The sequence below is a fragment of the Conger conger genome, chromosome 15 (genome assembly GCF_963514075.1).
Source record: "Conger conger chromosome 15, fConCon1.1, whole genome shotgun sequence".
Lineage (NCBI taxonomy): Eukaryota > Metazoa > Chordata > Actinopteri > Anguilliformes > Congridae > Conger > Conger conger.
The window spans coordinates 11,532,300-11,559,315 of NC_083774.1; the positions used below are offsets into that span (position 1 = coordinate 11,532,300).

Sequence of the window (27,016 nt, forward strand, 5' to 3'; positions counted from 1 at the left end):
TTAAAAAGATTAGAATTCACCTGTTCCATAACTTTGGCCAGTTTAAGGGATACGATCCTCCAGAACATGCAATGGAGCAACGAACAGCCTATTCCGTTACGTTGGGGGTAATTCTGTAATATTGTTCAATCAGTAGTGGTGCAAGGGGGATGAGTTACATCAGTTCCTTCACCTGTGGACAATAAAGTTCTTAGTTCACTCATTCTGATGATAAACTATATGTGCCTTTCAAATTTGCTTTGACATCTTCCTCTCCATCTGACTTCTCATACTTAATTGCCTCAGTTGAAATGATGCCATTATGGCCAATTAAATGATGACAAATTATAACAGAATATACTGCATCACTCATGGAATGTTTGTTCCATATGTTCCCTGTTTGGTGGGTGTGTCTGCTTTAAAGCCGACTCCTTTTGTGCTCGCATACCAGGCAGTTAAGGGACCAGCCCCTGTATATATTGAATCGCTTATCAAGACGCATACACCAGCAAGACCCCTCCGTTCCACTACTTCGGGACACCTGGCACCTCCCCCTCGCCACACCTGCACTTCTCAGTCAATGACCTTCCTGTGGACGTCAGAATAGCAGAATTCCACTGACCACTTTCAAACCTTTCCCTCCCTACCTCACCACCATGATTAGCCTTGTATATGCCATAGATTATGGCACTTATAAACAGTTATATATAGATAGTGTTGTATTACATAAGATATTGTATTGTTGTACTCGGGGTATTCTAGCTGCCAACCGTGGTATGCTAGTTCATAAACTGATGGATTCTGCAAGGGTTCCAATTGTATCTGTATGGCCACACTAGGACTCGGAACCGTACCGTCCTCTCGGGTCCTCTTCATACTTGTTCCTGTGTTCGATCTGCACTTCATTGTACATCGCTCTGGATAAGAGCGTCTGCTAAATGCTAATGTATGTGCACATAATCTGTGGTTGGCTGAGCTGAACCTGCTGCCTTCCAGGCGTCACTGAGGGAAGGAAAGTATCTTGGGCGCCTATGGTCAGGATAAGGTTTTTCGTCAGGGCTGAACATGACCTAGTTGTGTCCTATGAATTAAAATGTGGAAACTTGAATTAGGCTACTATGAGTATAGTATAGTAGCCTATACTATAGCCTATTAGGCTACCTAGCACACTTCAGAGATTTGTCCTAGTGTGGCCATACAGATACAAATGTAAATGTGAGACATTTAGTTATTATGCTATTATACAATTGCATTTTCATTCATGGGGAACGCCATAATATGAATAACTTAGGCATATTTGAGACGAGTAAATGCATGCAGTATATGGCAGCAACGCACAGAAAATTCGCGTAAAAGGTGCCGGTGTAGGCTAGCTTAATTTTTCGGGAAGGGTATTTCGCAAATCCGTCTGAAGGTGACCATGTTAATTCATAACAGTATTTAAAAAAACTGTTTCAGTGAAAATATTTCGCCTTAGAATATTTTACAAAGTGGCAATGCCCCCACCGTTACCGCTTGTAGTAGCCTAACTACCGACATAGTTCCGCTCCCTCTAAACTTTGCATGTAGGTTCCTGGTCAGAATTACAAGCCCAGTGAGAAAACATGGCGTTGTAACCCCACAATATATATCCGATCAGGCTAACTCTCATAAGAAAGAACAATCACGTCTTTCTGGTACACTCAAGAGAAATGAAACGCCCCGACACTTTCCGAAACCGCTAATAATAACTGTGGGGGGAAAACCGAGACGAAACAACCTTTGACAACGACGTCTGTGACGATTTGGTCAGTGTTTGACATGAGCTAACCCAGTTAATTAGCTCTGTGTCTTCATCAGTGGTAAGTAAAACCTGCCGAAGAGTTTTGAATTGTATTAGCTATAATATAATAGATATAAATAAGAATAGGGCACTTCTTGTAATTTCTCAAGGTTCTTGATTTGGAGCCGAGCAAGATCAACGTTCATTTGTAGCTACACTCATTACGTTGTATTCAAGCTGTAACCTACATGAATTACGGAACGGAAAGTTAGTTAATGTGTCCTACACTTAGTTCAGGAAGATGTGTTTAACGTAATAGCCGTTAAATCCCGAATTTGAATCGGAACGTTCCTGATCAAATACCATTTTAATTGTTTTGTTTTTTTCATCACAACTTTTACTTAAATGATGACCCGACGGTCTTGCAGTGGTTTCAGCGCGGTTTACGATGCCACAAGTTCAGTGACGTAAACTTGCCCACGAGCCTACAATTGTGGTAGGCTATTTATTTGTTCATAATTTTGCAAAAATTGAATTATTATTATTTATTTATTTTTTAAATATATATATATATATATATATATTTTTTTTTTACCATTGCTTACCAGCTTATGTCTAGAAAACATGCAAGAGGAGCATCGCTATACATACAGGGTTGTTGGGTACATGGGCACATGTGGCTGCTTTCTGTGACAGGTGGGACAGATTTTCAGCCAATCTTATTTTATTTTATTTTTTTTACCCGGAATACTTTATGTTGGTTGACCTCAGCAGAGACAAAGATGTGGCTTTCGGAGAATAAACATACTACAGACTGACTTTGTTTTCATTGTCGGTTTTCATGCGCAATATACCGCATTTTTGGCCGAGCGTCATCCACAATTTGTGGTTTACCAAGTGCGTTCTGCCACTTAACCTTGCAGAGGGAGTGTAATTTGTTATTTTTTCCAACAATTTGAGGGAACATTGACTGACAAAAAGGATAGCACTACTGGTTTTGTGGTAGGCCTACTTCGGCTGCTGTAAAGTTAGTTATTAATAAAGTACAATAACTGACCCACACATTGATTCTACCAAGACATTTACGCCTCTTTATGCTAGATCATGAATTAGATTTGTTGAAATATTAAACCTGTAGTTGGCACAGAACACCGTGATTGCGTGATTGTATCACTGAACTGTGTATAGGTCTCAGGTTTCTGCATTGTTCTTGTGAACAAAACGACAGCAAAAAGAATGCTAGCATTCCACAAATCTCAGTGCTCGAGAACTTCAATCTAATTTTCAAGGACTTCCAATGTGGAATTCCAAATGGGACTTTGCTCTTCAGCATTTTCCGACCACACAAGAGTCCACCAAGAGGTCACCTGTTGTTCGTTGTCTGTCTTGTTTCCTGTTTTCTTTACTTTCTCACATCTGATTTGGGTGACAAACTGAGCTTCCTATAAGACAAGGACTGTAGTCCTGTGCTGTGAAAAGTAGAATCAAAATTACACCACAGAATTATATTCTATTACATTAAATAATTTGCAGATGGTCTTATCCAGAGCAACTTACGAAGTTGTACACATTCTTTGCACGCAACCCATCTATACAGCTGCATATATACTAGGGCTACCGATAGCCTAGTGGCTGAGCTGCTTGACTGGGACCCGGAAGGTTGGTGGTTCAAACCCTGATGTAACCACAATAATATCAGTGCAGCTTTTGCACCCTTCAGCAAGGCCTTTGATTGCTCCTGGGGGATTGTCCCCTGCTTAGTCAAATCAACTGTCAGTCACTGGGATAAAAGTCTCAGCTAAATAACATGTAATGTAAAATATTGAGGCAGTTCAGGTTCAGTACCTTACTCAGGGATACAATGGCAGTGCCCCACCCAGGATTCAAGCCTGCAACCCCGCAGCTATGAGCCTGGTCTTTGCCATTTGCCCTAAATGGCACTCTATAAAAGACTTGCAGTGTTGGTGAGAGCACTCTCGAACAGGGACAGATTCTTCATCTGAGTTTTGATTTTAGCATACCACACATCGTACAGTTACCTACATGTACAGGTAGCTCTTGAATACAAACGCTGTGCTTTTATTTTTCCCCATAATCTGAGGAAATAAAGAGCTCCTTTGGGGATATGTGTTCTCTGTTATGAAGGGCAGAAGGGATTAAAACAGGGAAGCTAGATAGATAGATAGATAGATAGATAGATAGATCCTTTATTCATCCCGAGGGAAGGCACAGAACCCCGTTATATCAACACGGGAGATCTGCAATGTTGTTTCCTGGGTAGAGAGGTAAGGAAGGCCGTCTCTCCCCTCCCTCCTCCTTCCCTCTTGCCCTCACCCCTTCCTTCCTTCCTCCCCCGCCCTCAGGCAAGGAGAGACAGCCCAGAACTGGCAGCAGTTTGAAAGTAACACCTGGGGATCCAGGCGGGGCTAGCCCAAGAGAGACCTATGATTGAACCCGCTGTGTTCGAAACCGCATACTACTCATACTAATTTTCTAAGAAAATAAATATGTAGTATGCAGTATGTAGTACATAGTCTGCAGTTTGGAACTTAGCCACAGACAAAATACAGTGCCTCGTGCAACCTGTGAGCACACCCAAGCTGTTCCCCGATTAGCTCTAAATTGTTCACACGGTGTGCACCCATTCTGACTGCTGATCCTGGATCAGTGGAATATAGACATCCCACTGCAAAATGAGCTGAATACAGACATCCCCCCCCCATACTGTATTACACAACCTGGGGGTATTCCCTGCACGTTTCGGTTCCTCAATTAAGGACTGTTTGTCAACTTGTGACACGATAATAATGCGATTTTCAAAACTTCACTTTCACCTGCGGTCCACATTGCTGGTTTTCAGGAGATTTCCCACCGCCACAAGTGTATCAGGGAGCAGGTGACAGATTTTCCAGGAGATACCCAGATCTTCCGGGTGAGGTGAGATGTCTGGGAATAGCAGAAACAGGGCAGAGGACGGGCCACTAAGAACAGACGGGACACGGCACAGCACAGTACACGGCACCGTGTGAGCTTCTCTGAAACCGTCACACACCGAACCGCGCTGGCTGGGTAGTTAGCGGTGATGGTGGTATGGACACAAAATGGCTGCAGTATCGTGAGAGTTGTGGGATAAAGTGGGCCTACTCTGCAGCTGGGAACTGGGAGGGTGCCGTGGAGGCCCTGCTATTGACCTATTGGCTTCTTTTTGTTAATAATAATTTTATTTTAATAATCTTTTTTTTTTGATATAGCAGAGCACAAACAAAACCAACAACAGGCACACAATGTTCACAATATGCAAATAGCAATATTGGAAAAAAAGGATGAAATAAATAGAAAATGCATATAAATCATGAAGACAAATAAATAGAAAAACAGTTGAATGCAGTGCTATTTAGTGAAGAGATAATATTATTATGATCAATAATAATAATAATAATACATTTTGGCATATACATGTTATGCAGGGCATATTACACAGATTACTATGGCAACTGAGGTTAAGTATGTAGTATAATGTTATTTTATCAGAGGCGTGAATTGTTTCTTCCTTAAAGGTAACAGCACTTCTTCTTTTATGGCTTGAACTCACCCCATAGCCTTCTGGGCCTGTGGCCAGGGCCCTGGCATTTATAAGGAAATGGCTTTATCTGAGCAGAGTGCTGCCTCACCCTGGCTGTGTTTAATTAGGTGACTATGCCTAACGAAACGGGCTATTCTGCACACAGTGCTATTTGTTGTACTTTGAAACTTGTGGGCTGTGTTCAGTGTTTTTTTAATAAACAGAGTGAGACATACATACTATCTGTACATATTGTAAAAGAACACAAATGCAGAAAATATAGTGATAGTTTTCATAAAAGTTATATAAATGTCAATATAATTGTGAAACTGTGGGAAAGGCTTGCCCCTTTGTTTTCAAGTTTGAAAACAGGTGCGTCGGTCCAATATGAATTGTAGAAAGATGTGGGAGATAAAATAATATGGTTCAATTATTAATAATATCATGAAGTGCATTGTGCAACAGGTGCAAGGTGCTCAAATTGAACGGTTTGGTCACAGACCTTCAGCCGCATATCAGTATAATTTAACGGCAATAAAAAGATTGAGCATCAACCATAAAAGCAGAGTCTGGTGCAGAAGGCACACACTGAGTTAAAGAATGTTTCTATGTGTACATGCATCAGCCTTCAATATCCAGACTTAGTCAGTGTGGACAGATAGACAGGGGTGAGGCACTGACCTCCATGTTGATCACTAGATTTGCTGCATGTGATTATCCGTAGATTTGTGGTATGGGATTATCAATAGATTTGTGGTATGGGATTACCAGTAGGTTTGAGGTATGGGATTACCAGTAGATTTGAGGTATGGGATTATCAGTAGGTTTGAGGTATGGGATTACCAGTAGATTTGCAGTCTGGGATAATTAGTATATTTGTGGTGTGAGATCATCAGTGGAGTTGTGGAATGGGATTATCAATAGATTTGAGGTATGGTATTATCTGTAGATTTGCTGCATGGGATTATCAGTAGATTTGAGGCATGGGATTATCAATAGATTTCTGGCATGTGATTATCGGTAGGTTTGTGGTATGGGATTATCAGTAGGTTTGAGGTTTGGGATTATCAGTAGATTTGAGATATGGTATGGTCTGTAGATTTGCTGCATGGGATCATCAATTGGTTTGTGGTATGGGATTATCAATACATTTGCGGTATGGGATTATCAGTAGATTTGCGGTTTGCGATTATCAGTCGATGACACTGCTGGCATTATTGATTGCTGGTGAGGGTGCTGTTAATGTCTGTTTGTGGATTGTGTATTAGATCCGATGATACACTCTTATCCATTTTTCAAACATTCATTTTGTATCTCAACCCTGCTTTGTTACCGCGATACAGAAAGATATGTAAATCGAGAGACAATATGATTATATTTACGAATGCATTCATTTTCCTGCATTGTGGAAATGCTGCAGTTTGCTGAGTGTTCTGGTTCAACATGGCTGCCGCGCCTCGCCCAGGCGGTGGTTGCTTATTGGCGGCGGTTGTGATTACTTTATTCTTCTTATCGAAGGGCTGTTTACAGCAGGTTCCCTGTGTCTCCGATGCTGAAGCTCAGTCTGAAGCTCTGCTTCAGTTGCTGTCACTGGCTCATTTGCCTCTCGCTGAGCTCCTCTCTCTCTCAGAGAGTCCGTCCACTCAGATCACGTGTTTATCCTTCCTTAAAGACCATCTGGGCCCTGGGCAGATATGCACTGTGTATGAGATCACTAACCAGGGCTTTATAAGAGCTGAATACTAGAATATAATCAAGATATTTTTTTTTCATTTGTTATTATTCATCCCATGAAGCCTGGTGGCTGGGCTGTGCCTGTCTCTTCGCAGGCTGTTGGGTTGGCAGGAATGCGCTACTTCAGGTGTCAGACAGTGTGTGGGCGCAATCATTACATTACATTACCTGACATTCATGGCATTGGCAGATGTTCTTATCCAGAGCGATGTACAGTTGATTAGACTAAGCAGGAGACAATCCTCCCCTGGAGCAATGCGGGGTTAAGGGCCTTGCTCAATGGCCCAATGGCTGTGCGGATCTTATTGTGGCTACACCGGGGATCTAACCACCGACCTTGCGTGTCCCAGTCATGCACCTTAACCACTACACTACAGGCCGCCCTACAGACCCTAATCACAGTGTGTGGATCATTCCCTGTCCTCCACTGTCCTATCCCTGTCCTTCACCATCATTCCCAGTCCATCCCTATAATTCACTGTCATTCCTTGTCCTTCCCTGTCATTCTCTGCTATTCCCTGTCCTTATCCATCTATCCCTGTTGTGGCCAAGCCTCCATGTTGCAGTATTGTTTGGAGCCGTAGTCAGAGCCGGCGGTAAAATGACACTGACAATGTGCTCGATTTCCAGGAAGTCGCTCAGTGAAATCCCCCTGATGACAGTGGCAGGATTTGCATTATGCTGCCCACGGCATCTGTGTTTTTATAGCTGTGGGCCTGATCTCTTCAATTCATTTTGAAACTTTATTTCATCTCAACTCCTGTTTAGATACAGACTCACTTCCGCAGCATTATTAAAAGCATGAACATTAGAAACACAAGCACGTACACTCATAACGCATCAGACAGAGGAGTTACAGCACACGCACACACATGCATACATACACACAGTCACACACGCATACAGCAGTCTCTCTGCCTCATTGGCTCCCTGGTCCTATCTGCGGTCCCGTTGTGGTCATGGCCTGCAAACGCACCCTTGTTCCTTTACAAAGTCAAACGGTCAACAGGAGGCAGGAGGATGCAGTTTGGATGTAGGAAATAACCGTGGACCAATTGGCCGTGCCTGTGGCTTTCGTCGAAGACGGGCGAGCAGCCCGGCCGACTTTTACGAGCGCCCTCCAGGGGGAGCGGGCGACAGCGTTTAAACGGCGCTGGGCTCGTACGAGGGATTGCAGAAGGGCCTAGAAGCTGGGAAAAAAAGAGTTGTTTTTCCAAATCCACTTTCCAGGAAGAGTTCACAACCGGCAGAGCGAATGCCTGGGGGAAAAAACTAAGAGAGCTGGTGGAATCACAGAGTTCAGAGAGCCCCTTAATTTATGGGTCCTTAAAATACTCCCGCAGGAGGGAGTTCCCTCTGTGTGCTGCTATTTTAGGGATGGTGGGGTGAGGGGGGGGGGAGAGAGTCTCAGTGCAGTCTGGTAGCTTTTGGGGGGGCGGGGGGGAACTGTCATTGTTATTTGAGGTGTGGCCCTGTCCTCAGTTGAGCCCCTCTCCCTGGAGCAGTGCAGTCACTGGAGGCACTGTGCTGCAGTGACAGTAATCAGAGTCATTTCATTTAAATTTCATCAATTTCTTGTACTGGGGCTTAATAAAGTTACTGTACTTCCCTAAAGTTGTGGCTACGTCTAAGCCACAGTTTATAACCTGCAGAGTTACTTTAATATGCAAGTGTGGTTCGGACATTGTCTAACTACCATGCCTCTGTTAATGAAGAGTGACTTTTTATCTTTATTCTTTTTTTAAAAGTCTGTTTTATTTGATTCTTTCAGTCCTCTTCAGACACTGCTGATATTTCTGTATATTATAAAGCAACAGCATGTCCTGTTGACATGGCTGTATGATGCCGTTATTCTACACAACCTTTTCGTGTAATGTGGGATTATATACCTGAACTGAGACTTTGGAGATACATTTTTGTGAAAATGTTTTTTTCTCATATAATGGGGCTCACCACCTAAACCATATCATATCCAGGCCTACGCTTGACATTGTAAAGACAGGTCTAGTGAGGGGTTGCATGAGAGGTTTTCAGTTAGATAAACCTGTTTAATTTGTAAAAAGGGTTAACCTGCAGTCACTTTAATGTACAGGGTTTATCCAGTCGGAGAGAGGATTTTGGATAAACTGGTGTGTCTATTTACAGATTTTAGAATTATGAGGTGTGTTTTTGTGTGTTTTTTCTTGTTTTATTTACGGTCTTGTATAATGCTGTTTTGAGAACCGTAGCTAGATGGCGCCCTTGAGTCAAACTTCAGCGGTGGGAGATGATGAACTGCACTGTCTCAGGCAGTACGGGTATAAACGTGCAGGGCTGTGTCGGAAGAGATGCTCACATATGCTTACCTTTTCTGAGTTCTCTGAGTTTTCTGTGATACACAAGGCAGGAAATTTGTTCTAAGTCCTGTCGTAATTTTGGAAGTGTCCAAAACAAATAAACTCCTGCGGAGGTCGGGAAAGTGATTTAAAAGTAACGTTTTGAAAACTTGCGAGTGTCAATACAGTATTCAGAATGTGTGTGGATGTAATATTTTTATTGTGTGTGGATGTAATATTTTGTGATTGTGTGTGGATGTAATATTTTCTGAATGTGTGTGGATATAATATTTTGTGATTGTGTGTGTGTTTAATATTTTGTGATTGTGTATGGATGTAATATTGTGTCATTGTGTGTGGATGTAATATTTCTTGAAAGTGTGTTTATGTAATACTGTATTTTGTGAGTGTGTGTGGATGTATTATTTTGTGAATGTCTGTGGATGTGTGTTGGTGCTGCCTGTTTTCTCTCTGACGCTGGTTTGAGTGTGACTCCTGTTCTCTCCCTGTTTCCAGAAGGAGGCGCTGTTGCCATGGCACTGCCCTTGATCCTCGCCCTCTCCCCTGTGCTGGCTCTGCTCATCGCCCCCGGTTACTCCCAGCAAATGGAACAGAGGGGGCGTCCCACGCTTCTGCAGGACCTCACCCTCCCCACCCAAACACACTGCGACACTGAGTGTGAGTCTGCGCCCCTGACCCCTGACCCCTGACCCCACAGGAGATCCACTGACACCACTGCAGCTCTTTCCTGGACACCATCTGTGTATAGATGAGTCCAGACCTGGATCAAATGTGTAATTGTTCTGGATCCAAATATTTTCTACGCTTTACTGACCTTGTCTGGAACCTATGAAATGCTCACACGAAATGCGAACCCTGCCTTCTGGTCCTCTTGGTTGGCTCAATTGCACCAGGCGACTTCAATCAAACACAGAAAAGTATTTGAATCTAAAAACAATTACGTATTTGACCCAGGTCTGGAACAGTTTTTATGTTTCAAAGTAAATCAAATCACCAATTTTTTTGCCAGTGGATTGGTGGCTTAAATAACATTACTACTGTAATATATGTATGCTTATATCTGAATATCAGAATAATCTTCCTCTGGTTCCTCCCAAGCTTTCTGCCCATTTTCCCTTCTGTTCTTTAAAAAAATAATAATAATAATTTGATTTTTCAACATTCTCAAGGAACTCTGTACACATTTATAGTATTACGTTGCATAAATAGCAGCAGTTTTCTCTGCAGGAGATAAAATACACTGAAAAGCGCTTTTTACATTTTCACTCATTATTTAAACTTCATTGTTGTTGTTGGATGTGTACAGGCAGTCAGGAGGCAGTTGCGACATGATTTCCTGCTGGCATCACTCAGCCTATTACTGGGACTGAGACTATTTGTGCAATCCGTGAAAATAAATGCAGAAATTTTGGAGTAGTTTCATTTGTGAGGAATTTCCAGTGATTACACTTCCTATTGACATTTCCAACTTCAGAGCAGGTCTACTGACACAAAGTATTGCTGAGTTAAACCCCTGCAGGAAACAAAAAACAGCTCAAGCTACCTGCGCTAGCTGGTTGACCAGCTCATACCCAGTTAGAGCAGCTCATGACCAACTCAACTTTCAAGCTGGAGTCACTGGATTTTACAGCAGGGATGGTGTTTTTTTAAATCTATGAAAAAAAACTTTTTTCATCAATCTTTATATTTGAGCGTCAAAAATCTATTTGAACAGTGGGCCCATGTGTTTAAGATTTGAGATGAAAGGAGCGTTTGGCCTGAGCGGTGATGTTTATGAGCTGGGCACTGCTTGTGATGACTGTGCGGTTTCCCTGTCATGACACGTTCACGTTTGTTTAATCGGGACTGCGGTGAGCCACACACACCGTCGCCTGACTTTTTTTCTTTTTTTTTGTGATCGCACAATAAGATATGGGGGGGAGGGGGGGTGTTTGACGTGGTCTCACCTCTGGATTACGAGCGGAAGAGTCTGGAAGAGCGTTAGAGCCGACCCTCCCTTGCCCTGAGTTTCCAAAAAGGCTTATAGCGAAATGCGGGGTGTCAGGCCGCAGAAAAACACAGTCGTCGTCACCGTCTGGAAATACGCAGCGTGGTGTAAAGATGGGCTAAATAGACATAATGGCCGGGCATGCCTCAGCAGAGAGCTTTAGGAGACAACCCTGCTTAAAAAACAGCTCAAGCTGGTAGTTGGTTGACCAGTTCAGACCAGCTCCCAGCTCCACATTGTTTAGCTGGTTGACCAGTTCAGATCAGCTTTCAGCTTGACATGGTTTAGCTGGTTGACCAGTTCAGACCAGCTCCCAGCTCGACATAGTTTGATCAGCTCAAGCTGTTTTGAAACAACTGGTGGCTGGTTGACCACCTACTTGTTCAGACAACCTGGTCGGTTGACCGGCTCGTATCCAGCTCTTGACCAGCTCAGTTTTCAAGCTGGTCAAGCTGGCGTAGCTGGGTTTTACAGCAGGGAAGCTACTCTCTACTTCTACAGTGACCTCCACTGACTTCCAGGGTAGTAGGTCTCATATGTATTCCTTTTTCCCAGGGAGTGTTTGGAACGATTGTTGTCAAAGAAAAGGAACGGAGGAAAACAGCTGGCCCTCGGTTGAGCTCGGGGGACCTGACGTCAGACGGTCGGGCCTGTCGTCGGCCTGCAGCGGCCGTTTGCCGCACGCTTAGCTTCCAGTCGCCGGCGGCGGCGGCCTGCGGTTAGCGAGTAGATATGAAATATAGCAGGTTGTCGTCGGCGTGCGTTTTCAGAGCGAGGAGCGGGAGGGTTTTTTTCAGCCGCGACGGCCTGCCTTTCTCATCAGCGTGTCTCCAGATCCCCGATCGCACTGCGGGGATGAGACTTGACTTGTGCAGAGCCGTTTCAGGCATGGCTGGGCTGGGCTGGGATATGCTGTTCAGTTTTGGGGGTCAATTTCATTCCGCTCCACTTAATTTCAGAAAAAGACCAAAAATTTGTGACTGAATTCCAATGAAAGTGACCCCATTCTGAGGCAGGGGTTGCCATCAGCACCGTAAAACATAATTCTGTTTTTTTTTTTTTTTCAATGCCTCTCTCTTCCACCCCCAACACTCCCCCAGCGGACTCAGGAAATAACACAGGCCCCCAGCAGCATTCACAGCCGGCTACAGACCCACTGGCCCTCTGACGCTAATGCTAATGTCTTCCCCATGTGTGGAAGACTCCCTGAGCAGGGAGGCCTGGGACCCCGAGACTCGGAGTGAGCAGCCTGCTTTCTGACCAGCATACGCCCATTTACGTCAACCGCACTTATATTTACGCCAACCGTACTTACCTTTTATTTTTTACATCAACCGTACTTACCTATTTCATCACCCGTACTTACCTTTTACATCAACCGCACTTACATTTTACATCAACCGCACTTATATTTTACATCAACCGTACTTACATTTTACATCAACCGCACTTATATTTTACATCAACCGTACTTACGTTTACATCAACCGTACTGTCATTTTACATCAACCATTCTTACAATACAAATACAAAACAAGGTTTTGATTTCACCAACATGAAATAATGCGAAGGTTTTACAGGCAAAAAGGTGCTCCTGGGAGGTCAAATTTAGCCAAAGCTATAAACCACACATCTGTATTAAAGTGCCGCATGTTGTAATATATTGTAAAAAATATGTTAATATTTCAGAATAATACAAATATATTTCACAGCTATGTATCAGTGCACAGATATATGTAAGGCGTTGTAATATCTTTGTCCGTCTTTATAATATTGTTCATTTCAATATATGAGTTACTATCTTCCATTTCACTGAAGTTAACTTTTGTCTCTGTGTTTTGCCTTACAAATGCACACTGTTGCCACAGAGCTTGGGGCATTTGGGGAGTGAGACGGGGGCTCTTTGTCAACTTTGCACCCTGAAAAGACGGGGGTCCTGTGTCTGGCAGAGGCCAGTTGAGGGGGTTCTGTCCCGCTAAAAGGGGTGTGTGTGTGTGGGGGGGGGGGTGGGTGGGGGGCGCTGACTTGGTTTGTTTTTGTCTTCTGGGGTGCAGGCAGGCAGTCTGGAATTAGGACGAAGAAACAATTTTGGTAAAATTGTTTGCTTTTCATATCTCTGTGCACAAAAACCAATGTTATTTCAGCGCGCGGTCTAGCGACGGCTGTTTGTTTTCTTTTAGACATTCTCCGGACGTCAAAAATGCCTTGCGCTCTCCCTCGCTCTCTCTCTCTTTCTCTCACTCTCTCAATCCCCCCTCTCTTTCTCTTCCCTTCTCTCTCTTTCTCTCTCACTCTCTCTCAATCCCCCTTCTCTCTCTCTCTCTCTCTCAATCCCCATCTTTTTCTCTTCCCCCTCTCTCTCTTTGTCTCTCTTTTTCTGTCTCTCTGTCTCTGTCTCTCTCTCTCTCTCTCTCCCTCTCTCTCTGTTCCTGTCTCTCTCTCCCTCTCTTTCTATTCTCTTCCCTCTCTCTGTTCCTGTCTTCCCTCTCTCTCTCAAACAAAGAGACGCTCGCGAGCACGTAGGGTGTGTGATTCACAGATTCTTGTGCCTGATGACCTGTCAGGCCTCTGTCCTGGGGAGCTGCAGGCTGCTCCTGGGTCTCGGTCCAAAGCACACACCATTACAGCCCACCGAGGCGTCCGCAGCCAGCGGGAAAGCACATTTCCGGGCCCGCATTGGCTCGCCCGACCAGCCAATGTTGATCTTTCCATTTGAAATAGAGTCGGGGTACGGCCTCAGGCTGCAGCGTGTCCACATTTCTGTGGAGAAAGTCACCGTTTAACTCCCAGAAAGTCACCGTTTAACTCCCAGAAAGTCACCGTTTCACTCCCAGAAGTCACTTTTCTTTGTCGGCCAGAAGTCACCAGGGGTAGGCAAAGGGCAAAGTTTACATACTTTCTGTGTTTTCTCACATATCTGGGTGTGGTGGCGGTATGGTAAACACATGTTACAGCTGGTTTATTCCGTTAAAATTACAAGGCTGAATCTATAGCTACCGATTGTATGTAAATGTGGCGTTCAAGTTGAAAATGTCTATAGACTTTGTGAGAAAATCACTGCGTTGCCAGCATTGGACTGAGGATACTGGTTTCACTCTCCCGACCTTGCGTTTTGTATTATTCTTGGAATGTGTGGGCTTGAAATGGTGTGATGAAAAATGTTGGAATTTCCTCCTATATTTCTGAGATTGATTAAGTTGAGAAGTTTTCATTTTAACTCACTGGATAAAGGGGATCCCCCCCTCTCTGTACTCTTAACGTGCTGAAACTTTGTGTGCTTTTTAGGTCGGGCCAATCCAGCATGTACGCGGTATCTTTTTGAGAAATTGAACAGCAAGTGCTATCTTTTTCGGTGTCCAGATGTTCCCGCCTGCCAGCACATCTCCCTGGAAGACCTGCTCTCGGACCGCAGTATGTGCCTTTCAAAGGGGTGTATCCTGGTTGCTATGGACACCTGGATTGTTGTAAAATTAAAGTTATTCTGCTATTCACCAAAATTGTGATAGTTTCATGTAAACAGACCTGACACTTTATGTTATTATTTTAAATTTATTTCAGAAATGAATGGCCAGTCAACCTCTGGACCTGAAAGCCGAGCTGGGTCCATGTCTCATCACATTGGTGAAGAGAGTACACCAGACCAGACCCAAGATAAGCCTCCAAACCAGGCCCAAAATAAGCCTCCAAACCAGGCCCAAAATAAGCCTCCAGCCCAGGACCAATATCAGCCTCCAAACCAGGCCCAAAATAAGCCTCCAGCCCAGGACCAAAATAAGCCTCCATCCCAGGACCAAAATAAGCCTCCATCCCAGGTCCACATTATCCCTCCATTCCAGGCCCAATATAAGTCTCCAAGCCAGGACAAAAATAAGCCTCCAAACCAGGACCAAAATAAGCCTCCTGCCCAGGACCAAAATAAGCCTTCAGCCCAGGACCAAATTAAGCCTCCATCCCAGGTCCACATTAACCCTCCATTCCAGGCCCAATATGAGCCTCCAAACCAGGCCCAAAATAAGCCTCCAGCCCAGGACCAAAATAAGGCTCCAAACCAGGCCCAAAATAAGCCTCTAGCCCAGGACCAAAATAAGCCTCCATCCCAGGACCAAAATAAGCCTCCATCCCAGGTCCACATTAACCCTCCAGTCCAGGCCCAATATAAGCCTCCAGCCCAGGACCAAAATAAGCCTCCATCCCAGGTCCACATTAAGCCTCCATCCCAGGTCCAATATAAGCCTCCAAACCAGGCCCAATATCAGCCTCCACACCAGGACCAAAATAAGCTTCCATTCCAGGTTGAATATAAGCCCCAAGCCCAGGACCAAAATAAGGCTGCAGACCAGAACCAAAATGAGGCTCCAGCTCAGGACCTAAAGAAGGTTCTGGCACCTCCAGACTCCAGGTTCCCAGCTCACAATCCAGGCCAGGCCTCATGGGCCAGTGGCCATGGTGCTGCCCAGCCCCGCCCCCCTGCAGTGTCTGCCCAGAATCACAGCTCCACCCACGGGACACAGACTGAAGCCAGTGGTAAGTCACCTGTGATTTCACAGCCACCGCCTGTCTTTGGCACAACCAGCAAAACCACCAGCCTGTCCCCCAAAATATCCACCACGACCACTGGGCCCACCAGTATGTCTACCACCCACACACCCATGCAGACCACACACACAAAACAAATAAATAAGACTACACCTACAACCAAGTCCCTGCCCACAAAAATGACAACCAAGGCATATGTGACCAAGACCACGCCCACAACTACTGAGGAGACCACAGCTGCGACTACATCTGCAATCAAGACCATGCCTACAACTACAAAGAGGACTGCACCTACAACTACGACTACAACCAAACCCACACCCAAAACTACAATGAAGACCACACCTACAACTACGATTACAACCAAGCCCACACCAAATTCTACAATGAAGACCACACCTACAACTATGACTACAACCAAACCCACACCAAAAACTGCAATGAAGACCACACCTACAACTACGACTACACCTAACACCACACCCAAAACTACAATGAAGACAACACCTACAACTACGACTACAACCAACACCACACCCAAAACTACAATGAAGACAACACCTACAACTACAACTACAACCAAGCCCACACCAAAAACTACAATGAAGACCACACCTACAATTACGATTACAACAAAGACCAGGCTCACATCTAGGACGGCAATCAAGACCGCCTCCACAACCCGGATGACAACCAAGACCACACCTATGACTACAGTGAAGACTACGGCCACAGCTAAAGCTACAAGCGCTCCCACCCCTACATTAGCCCCTTCCAGTGGCCAGGCTAGCTCAGCGCCAGTGGCCCAACCAGCGGCCGCTTCCACCAGGCGGGCGGGGGAAGGGAAGGCAGCTGAAGCCCCCACAGACAGCACCGTGGGAGGGCTTCTGTCACGAAATCCATCAGACACCAACACCCTGCTGGCCGTCCTACTCTTCGGCCTGCTGTTCTTCATCATCAGCATCCTCCTCTTCCTCAGGAAGGCCTGCGATAGCTACAGGAAGAAAGGCTACACCCAGATGGACTACCTGATCAACGGGATATACTCCGATCCCACCCTCTGATGCCCATAGGCGGCCATGTTCCTTTTGCTTTTTGCTTAAAGGGGATTAGTGTGGTGTCTGTGCTCTTTTTAAGACTGCGGGAGAACCGGGTGAAATATGTCCGCTTGCTGGCCAGTTCTCCAGCCCTGGTTCATAAGAATGAGCAGGACTGTTCTACCCACTGCCTTTAGAGAATGGACTGATCACGCCTGATCCTAATCCTAGCATTAACCCTACCCCTAAACCTAACTGTAATCCTGACCCTAATCCTAACCCGAATCCTAACCTAAATCTAACCCTAACCCTATCCCTAGACCTAACCCTGAGCCTAAGGAGAGACGCAGGTTAGAGAAACACTGGATTCTCAAACTTAGCACGCTATTTCCAAGAGGACTGAACCAACGCACATAGAACACCAACACAAGAGGGACCAAATTCTTTCTACTTAAAGGCTTCAGTTTATTTCCCAAGAGGCTCTAATATGGGACAAATTGGGAAATAAAGATTTCTTACTCACCTAACCCTGAGCCTAACCTAAATCTGTCCCTAACCCTAATCCTAACCCTGACATGTCCTTTTCCTCTGTATCGCTCTGACCTGCTTTTCCTGTCCAGGAGGTGCATTTTTCACACGTTGGCTTAGAAGCCTGAGGCTTTATAATTCCCTCCAGTCTCCCAGCTGCTGTCTGGATCTCCTGTGCACAAAATAATTCTAAACCTTTTCCTATTTTCTGGACAATGTTTTCTTTCATTTGTTTTCTCTCCACTTGCACACTTTTCCGTGCCTTGGCAGAAGTCTGGGCGACGCTAACAGACTTCCTCAGCTCTGGGGTCTGTGTCCCCGGGTCCTGCAGGAGAAATAAGACCGTGACCGCACGCTGCTTTGCTTTGTCTGGCGGTCTGTTATCGGTCGACGAGGCCGACGTGTCCGCGCGGTCGCTGAGCCACGTTCGCATCGCGCCCCGGGATTCGCACAGCCATTCCGCGGAACATTCCAGCAAACGTCCGCCTGATTTATATCCCAGAGACCAACCCGTAGGAACCCTAACAGGCTGTGCCGTCCACTCTACGCCAAGATACTTCTGTGCAATCTTACCAAAAAAAATGTAAAATGTCATAAATAAATACATTTTTTTTTGCACTGATAATAAAATGAGAACCACAGGCTTTCCCTTGTTCTGGCTTTCATTTGGCTACGAAATTGCTTTCACAAACTTGACATGTACGGATTGTCTCTGTGCGGTCTGCGTGCGACGGAAGGCTCCGGAACAGAGCGGGGTCTGTGTGAGACGACGGCGCTCTGTTCTGGAACCACTTAGGGCTCTATGGCTCTCCTTTCCGCCAAATGTCCGTCTGAGAACTGCGCCGGGCTGGGCCTCGATGGGAAGAGTTTAATTAGAGGTGGGCTTCAATTAGTCGACCAGTGTAAACAAGCCGGCAAATATAAACAGGGCTACATCTGGAGGACGGTAACTGTGCCCTGGAATGAGGCTCCCGATGTGGGCTTTCTTCTATTTGCTTTTCTTGGGAGGAAAGTGGAAATTCTGGAGGTCTGGAAATATAATTGGCAGTGGGGCCGAGGTAAGGAGAAAGGCAGGAGGGAGGTGGTTAGACACCTTTACAAGGCTCTCGCTTGGGGGGGGAGGGAGGTGACTAAGGCCAAGAGAGAGAAAGGTGGTTCGCATTAAAACAAAATTAGCGAGAATGCTAATACTACCAAGCTGCCATTTGGCCATCAGGGGTGCTTGATGGGGCACCAACGCTCTGCTAATGGGCTAACGTGCTCACTAAACACAACCACTTTTACACCGCCCATCTTGCGCATCCTATCAGTTATCTGTGTGCAGGAAAAGGGATGATCATCAACCCACATTTTCTGGTCTGTGCGCCAGCCTCTCTCCCAAGTGTGCCTGTTTGTACAGACACGGCTAATCCCGCCATTCCCGCCATATCGATTTGGGAATGGTGTGGGACCCCTCTCCCTCTCACCCGTGCCAAAAAACAGTGCTCTCAGCAGAATCGAATGAGCTGCTTTTTAAAAATATGTTGTCAAAGTTAATTTAGCAAACCTCTGACTTCCCCCCCCAGCCCCCTTTTTTTTTTACCCCAACACCAGTGCCAGAGAAAGATTTTTTAGCGGCATAATTCATCCGTGTTTTTCCCTGGCTAATTGCACAGCTAACTGCTCTTGCAACACACTCCTGTTGGCACTGGTTGTGGAAGACCAATCCAGCACAGTACAAAATGGAGGGGGGGGTGGATGTATGTGGTGGGGGGGGTAGGCAGTGTGTGCCAGAAATCGCAGTACTTTGGGATGTCGAGACGGCGATATCTGCGTCTCATGAATTTCAACTGATGAGTGAGTGGTAATCTCGCTGAACACCTACTGGTGTGTTAAAGCCTAAGCCCCGCCTTGTTTTGGTCTGAGTGACAGCACTACCCAGCTGGCCTTTATTAGGGAGTGAGGGGTGTTGGTTTCGGTGAGGTCAGGCACGCAGTGCCGTGAAGCCCCCCGTGTTTAGAAGCTGCCCCAGACCGACAGGAAGGCAGGATCTGAGAGACCGCCGCGGGCGAGAGCCGTGCAGGTGAGGGCCAGGCCAGCATTCCACAGTGTCCGCACGCACACGCCTACAGAGCGCACACGCAAGGAAAGCACACACAACCACGCTCAGTCAGAGCACACACAACCACTTTCAGTCAGAACACACACAACCACTTTCAGTCAGAACACACACAACCACTTTCAGTCAGAACACACACAACCACTTTCAGTCAGAACACACACAACCACTTTCAGTCAGAACACACACTACCACTTTCAGTCAGAACACACACAACCACTTTCAGTCAGAACACACACAACCACTTTCAGTCAGAACACACACAACCACTTTCAGTCAGAACACACACAACCACTTTCAGTCAGAACACACACTACCACTTTCAGTCAGAACACACACAACCACTTTCAGTCAGAACACACACAACCACTTTCAGTCAGAACACACAGAACCACTTTCAGTCAGAATACACAGAACCACTTTCAGTCAGAACACACACAACCACTTTCAGTCAGAACACACATAACCACTTTCAGTCAGAACACACACAACCACTTTCAGTCAGAATACACACAACCACTTTCAGTCAGAACACACAGAACCACTTTCAGTCAGAACACACAGAACCACTTTCAGTCAGAACACACACAACCACTTTCAGTCAGAACACACACAACCACTTTCAGTCAGAACACACATAACCACTTTCAGTCAGAACACACAGAACCACTTTGGATCAGTACACACAGAACCACTTTCCGGTCAGTACACACAGAATTCAGTGAATTTAAATTTCAATCCCATGAATCAATAATAATAATAATAATAATAATTATTATTATTATTATTAGTATTTTTATTTTTTTATTTTTTTTTGCATAGCGCTTTTCTGAGGTGACCGAAAGCGTTTTACAGTGATGAGTAATTGACCCCCCCACCCCCCCACCAGCAAAGAAGACTGCTCAGGCTACAGTGCAGTTCCTGGATCCACCTAGCAGTGACGCTGTGGTTCTCCTCCTCCTCCTGTGACATTGGTTTAACATGCAGGCACCGCTGCCTGGCTTCATCCATCAATTCATTAAAGAACAGCAGCGTGGGGGAGTGAGGGAAAGGGTGTGGAGAAGCAGATTAAGTAAGAGCAGGCGATTCGGGGGGACATTTTCTGCCCCATGACTTAATTTCATGCCTTGTCTGTCAAATGAGAAACTCCTGCCGATGCAGCGTATGTTACGTTCCCAGTTCTACCAGGGAGAGAGCATCACGTGTTATTACGGTGTCTGGAACATCTATCTCTCTCTCTCTCTCTCTCTCTCTCTCTCTCACACTCTTTCCCTCATTCTCTCACTGTCTCTCTCCCCCTCTCTGTATCACTTTCCCTATCGTCTCCCTCTCTTTCTCTCTCTCCCTCTCCCACATACCCCCCCCCCCCCCCCTTCCCGTTATTCTGCTTGTGCTGAAACACTGAATGACAAAGTGGAAGTGTCCAGCAGGAGTGGATGCTGAAGCCCAGTCCAACATCTATCAGCCAGGAATGTGTAGAGACTCGGACCAGAGGAACATGCGGCTGAGACTCTACTCCATTCTGCTCCTGAAAATGTTTTATTTCGCCAATATCCCTGGATAAGTACATGGTTTTGCTATTTTAGAAACCCAACACTGACATCTATCTCCCCTTTAATAATTCATATTTTAGACCGTTTTTTTAAAAGGGTATCAAGTCTTCAGGGCATGATATAATGAACATATTTCAACATTTGCAATAGTCATTTTGTATGTTTTTCTATTGTGATCAAAAACTTAAAATAAAATAACAAGGCTGTTTGAATTTTCAGAATTTATTTTTGTTTTTAATATACCACAATACAGATGTAAAATCTAGATTAAGAGTCAAACTATTTTATTCATATTCACAATTATCGCCATCATCTAATGTCCCCACAGGACATTGACACAGTGTGTGTGTGCGTGTGTGTGTGTGCTGGGAATTGTATAACTCGCACTGTAAATGGTATGCACTGTAGAATACTCTAAACTAATAGATTACAGCATGAAGACCATTTTATCGCACAGTACATTAAAGAGAAACTACAAATATGCATGGAAGCTGGAATAGCGACATATAGGCAACTTGGTTATTTCTTATTTTAATGAAGAAATCTTTAAACTCTTTGCAACCCTTTGATATTTTAAATATACTCTACTCAGTATATTAATTTCCCAAGACGTTTCGATGCCATTCTTGCTTTGGTAAGGTGCTCTATTAAATTTCAAGGCTGAGAATGTGGGTGTCAAAAAAAATATATATATGAAAATATGAACTGGCATTCATATGCGGATTCACATACATTCAAATTTGAGATTACGCCAATTATGTTATTATAAGAATGGTTCACTTTATGTGACCTGAGGCTTTTATATAGCCTAAAGGAAATATTTTGAAAATGTAGCCTATAGCAGCACCACAAATAAGATTTGTCTTGTCAAAGCAGGCTACATTAAAAATACCGTAGGCTACGGTTAAGCGGTTAATTCTGTTTATATCATTACGGTTATCAATCTTAAAGTTTTTGACTGAGGACCCTCAAGTCAGTTTTTCAGTTACAGCACTGTTAATCGCAGCGCCGGACCGTACGCTGGTGGACTATGTCCAGTGACGTCACTCAGTTTCCGCTGTCATCGCCGCCGTGGTTCTGCAGGGACCATAGCAGGCTGGAGTTGAGTCTTTAACAAAGTGGCGATCAATTCACCCCGTCGGATACAAACTTTCTTTCTAGCGCAAATAGCTCGAAGAATGGAGCCGGAGTGAGGGGAATTTGAAGTTAGAAGTGATTGCAATGGAGATCTTACTTGCGGAAATACTTTTCTACAGTAGTCTGGTCTTTGTAGTTAATGGTAAGTTAAATACTTTTTTGTCCCCGATCCCAGAGTTGGTGTATGGACGAACAGAAAGTCTATGGAGTTGCTGAAAGTCTTGCAGCACGGCCATTTGATTGAGTTCTAGATTTTCGTGCTGTGAATGTTGTTGTTTTTTGTATTGTAGTATGAAAAAATATTATTTTGGCATAGCCTTTGTGTCTCCGCGTTAATTTCTGCTCGCACATGTGTTTTGTGGCTTTGGTTTAAGAAAGTCGACGTAGCTCACTGTCCGCGTTATTTTATCGTAGGCTTAGTCTTGTGTCGAATGAATTCGAGTTCGCCTACTTTTCAGAAAGTGTGTTTTTCCCCCAAACATTTTGTGAAGAACAATTGCATTTCTGTTTCGGTCTAAAGGTACGGCGAGGGAAAAAAGTTATTTCAAAAGCCAACTCCCGAGGCCTCGGTGCACCTCGGTGTCGGGTGTCCAAGAAAGTTTAGAGTCCTTTGACTGGCTTCAAAAACAACTGCTACTTAAAAAGTTTTCATACATTTTTCTGATTCCTGCAAAGAGAAACGGCAGGATGTCCAATTTTATTGTTATACTTTGCGCGGTGTTAAAAAAATAATAATAATAATTTGTTTCGTGTGTATTTGAATAATGCTGATTTAACAACCTGAATTAGTGATATATTAGTAGGCTATAGGTTCCATGAATCATGTTTCACGAAGTTGCGGTGTCATTAAAATGAATATTACTTAACAGTTTTCCTTAAATAAAAAAATATTTTAAAAAAACTTGATTACGAGAGCGCATTTTAATGGTTGCTGTCTGAAAATTGATTGCACTCGCAAGTGTTAGTAGCCTATTAAGTTTTATCAGCAGACATGGGCATTTTGTTAATCGCACAAAAATGGTCAAATAACTGTTTGGTTGTTACATTTGAATTTGTCTTTGGATTTACTCTGTGTCCTTTATTTTTCCGAGTCGTTTGAAATGAAGATTTGTGTCAAGGACGATTTGTTTTTGTTCTTTACGGCGGTCACTTGTGTTCTAAAACATCTAATAATACGAAATGGCATATGTAATTCTATTTAATCGTATTCGTATTTGAGTATGGATTCAAGCAGTATTGTTGTGTGTTTTATTTTAATTGTGATGGTTTTCACACCCTTTCACCACATGTTTTAAATGAATAAAAAACAACCAAGATAGGCTGCATAAAATGTGCCCACTTTGCATTTTAACACCCGTTTTGAGACGAATGGCTAGTTTATTATATTTCTGTTCAATTATGATACGTTTTTCGATTATTTGAAATGATATATTTTTAATAAATCAGTTTGCAATTATGTAGCCTAAAGTGCCACACGTTTATTTTTTGTTTTGCTTGTTTGTTTTGTTTATTATTTATAAACAATTTTAAGATTTGCAAATTGCTGACACTGGCGCGTTGCTCCAGACCGTACATGCTTAGAGCAACGTTTATTTAAGCACATTAAGCAGTTTAGTTGGAAAAAGGTTTGCTCGTGCAATTGAAACGGAATTAGGGGACGATGACGATGAAAACGACGGATCCCGGAGCTTAATGAGGGTGCGGAAGGGGAATGCCCCGGGAAAGGTTCAGTATCTAGTTTCCCCCCCTCCCCTCATGTCCCGTGTGTTCTCCTCCGCCTGCACCCCTGTTTGAGTTTAAAAATCAAATGGTGTTTAAAAAGCAAATGCGCAACACGACCTGAATGCATAGCTCGGGAATAGACATGTAAATCCACTGGCACGTCTTTAATAGACATGCAAATTTAAAACTATTTAAGTACACTAATTATCGGCTGTGTTCTGCAGTTAGGAGCGGGCCAGAGCAGTGCTTGTGTTGGTGATTTAGACGGACGGTGGGAAGCGTTCCCAGACAGGCTGTGGAAGATTGTTCTATAATTTGTGACTTTGGGCGAAAAAAATTCGACTCCGCTGCAGTAGGTTTGTGGTGGAAAAGGTTTTGTCAGTAATTGGCGATTGCGGCGCGCTGGGGCTCTCTGCGCCATTGTTGCTCTGTTGTCGTGCATGAAGCATCATTCTGCGACGAGGCTTTTGTCTAAAGCGTTTCCAAGTGCTCTCAATTAACGCCCGCGTTTAGACATGTCAAAGGTGCGCACACAAGCGCGTATTGAGAAATGCTGGGACTTCTCACGCTGGATGAACTAGTGGTGTGTTCTGCGTTTTGCAGTTATGATGTGCATGAGAGTATAGGCCCGGAAAGAGCGATCTAGACTAAGACGAGGAAGTAGGTCTCCAGCGAACGGGCACTAAGCAGAAGTCAAGGTGTTGGGTGACACTGCACTCAGGAGTGTGAAAAGGCACTGACTGTTTTAGGGAGTGTTCAAATATGAAGTTGTGTGTGTGTGTGCATAAGTGTATGTGTGTGCATTGTGGTGGAAGATCTGTATCTTCCATAAGGTAAGGAGGTCGAAAAAAGACAGTGACACAATATATTGTTCATAAGACTTCACTTGCTCGCACAAAGAATGAGGATGCTCTTACCTAGCACTCTGAATAAAGACATCAGGACAGTCCCTTCTTATACAAATCTAGACACATGTTTCTCAGTGATGAGTCATTTCTTATCTCTAGGTGTCGGGAGCTTGCTGCGACTTTTTGCCTTGACCCTCCCTCTTGCCAACCTGGTGCGCACACATTTTGCTGAGAGCTGAACATTTTGTTTTTTGCCATCGCAGTGTGCAAGCTGTAAGACCTTGGAGGAGAACACGAGTGTGTGTCCAGCGCCCTCCCACCAGGTGTGAAAGGCTGGGCCTTTCTTTCCCGCTTTTTATGTGCTCGGTTTGTTAACATCATTAGAGAAGGTTTTGTGTGTCTTTTAACTTTCTTTCTTTCTTTAAATCCAAACCAAACAGCACTTTGGTGCAGAGGAGCGATGAATCCTTCAGCTGGGGTTTTTAGCACAGGAGAGAAGCGAGGCTCCGAGCCCTTGGGTGCGTTGCGTTGCCAGACCAGATGGAATCGCCTGGGCGCCTGTTAGAAGTCACTCCGCTCCTTCATTATGTAAATGTGGGGAATTAAAGTTCTTGATTAGCTGTGCTGCTGAGGGCTGAATGGGGGACCATAGAGGGCTGTGCGCGCTCCGGAGTGCTCAATGAGGGACCATAGAAAGCGGAGTGCTGAATAGACAAAGCCTGTCGCTCCTGCGTCAGGGCCCCTGTGCTTTAATTTCCTCGTTATGGACGGCCAGGCCCCCCTCTCTCACCCTGACTGCTCACTCATGACTCATTTTTTTTAAAACCTTTTTTTTGTGTGTGTGTGTGTGTGTGTGTGTCAATTCTGTTCACCAAAGAAAGACGACTTTGCCTGATGCAGTGTGTCGGAATGTGCAGGTTTTGCGAATGTTATTTTAACAGAAACCCACCTAAAACGAGGTCTGGATCAGCTAGGTTTTTTTTTTTTTTTTACCTTTGTGGAGACGTGGAAGGAAATGTGCAAAGGACCTGCTGGACCATAAAAGATTTTAAAGGGTGACGGAGGTCCGTCAGCGCTGGTGAATGTGTTTGGCTCATTTATTCATCACAAATAAAGACTAACGGCGTCAAACTGAGACGTAATTAATGGATGAGATGTGAAATGCGTCAGTAAAGGCTTTTTGTGAGCATGTAAACATTGTTTTTTTACACCATTATGAAAGCGTTGACGTGAGACAATATGGCTGAGGGCCATGCTAAATAAAGATTTTCTGTTTTTCTTGTACCACTGCCACCCCCCACCCCCCCACCCTTTTTTTTCTTGAGAGTCTAGACTGCTGTGAATGTGGTGGCAAATCTGTGTTTTAGGGCCGAGGTGTGGACTTGATATTTGTGACCCTTTTGGAGGTGTGGACAGAAAGAAAGGGAAGCACTGCCCCAGCCGTAGGGGATAGGGTTTGTAAAATTGCCGTTTGTTTTGTTTTACATGAATGGGGTAGGACGTGGGGGTGGACTCAGGGACGGATGTCTCGGAGGTCTGAAATCTGCAGCCAACCCCCCCATACCTCCCTCACACACACGCCTAAACAACCCACGCTGCTATAACTGGTCTGAGTGAACCTCACAAGACAGGGGGCTTTTATTTGCTTCACAAAAAACCAAACAACCAAAACAAATGGCGTTTTCTCACCCCGGATGGTGTCGGTGGGAACCCAATCGCTGGGCAGGGCTGCTTCATAAACACTTCCTGTGCTCCAGTGTCTGTGCCCCCACCCCCCCTCTTCACAAATGGTTGATCCCACTAACATGCAGGGACTCAACTGTTCCCACCCCCCCCTCACTCTTCCACAATGGTCCGGTCCTTCCAGGTGCTCCCAGCCGGCTTTAGCGGGACTGGAAATTCCGGTACGGCACAATGGTTCCGCGGGTCACCTGAGCTGACCGCAGCCGAGTGCGGCGTTCCGGGCGGCGTTCCTGCCGGGAATCCTCAGCCCTCGGAAAAATAAAAAGCTGAGCGCTCAGTAAAACGAACTGCTGGGTGTTGCGTTGCTGCTGGTGTTATTGTAAGGGCCAGGAAAGGGTGTCTGAGCAATGTGGAATGTATGACTTGGGCTTGGGTGCTGCTTCTCAGTTGGTGGTGTGTGTGTGTGTGTGTGTGTGTGTGTGTGTGTGTGTGTGTGTGTGTGTGTGTGTGTGTG

The 27,016-nt window shown here is 44.8% G+C and overlaps 2 protein-coding genes across 3 annotated transcripts in view; both read left to right on the forward strand.

Annotated features, from left to right (window-relative positions):
• The first annotated feature begins 1,578 nt into the window (after positions 1–1,578).
• On the forward strand, positions 1,579–18,105 carry LOC133111518 (mucin-2-like). 2 transcript variants are annotated; one of them, XM_061221948.1, is made up of 4 exons: positions 1,579–1,820; positions 9,869–10,030; positions 14,646–14,771; positions 14,919–18,105. In XM_061221948.1, the coding sequence occupies exons 2-4, from the start codon at positions 9,886–9,888 to the stop codon at positions 16,958–16,960; spliced, it is 2,313 nt and encodes a 770-aa protein (XP_061077932.1). In that variant the 5' UTR covers positions 1,579–1,820; positions 9,869–9,885; the 3' UTR covers positions 16,961–18,105. The 2 variants fall into 2 exon arrangements, with proteins under 2 accessions (XP_061077932.1, XP_061077933.1); XM_061221949.1 differs by having other exon boundaries at positions 14,721–14,771.
• A 4,069-nt stretch (positions 18,106–22,174) lies between these two features.
• The window catches only part of lrp5 (low density lipoprotein receptor-related protein 5), a 68,842-nt gene continuing 64,000 nt past the window's right edge, over positions 22,175–27,016 (forward strand). The window contains exon 1 of the mRNA XM_061221933.1: positions 22,175–22,391. Within this exon, the coding sequence (XP_061077917.1) occupies positions 22,334–22,391 (58 nt within the window). The 5' untranslated portion in view covers positions 22,175–22,333. The remainder of the gene's footprint in view (positions 22,392–27,016) is intronic.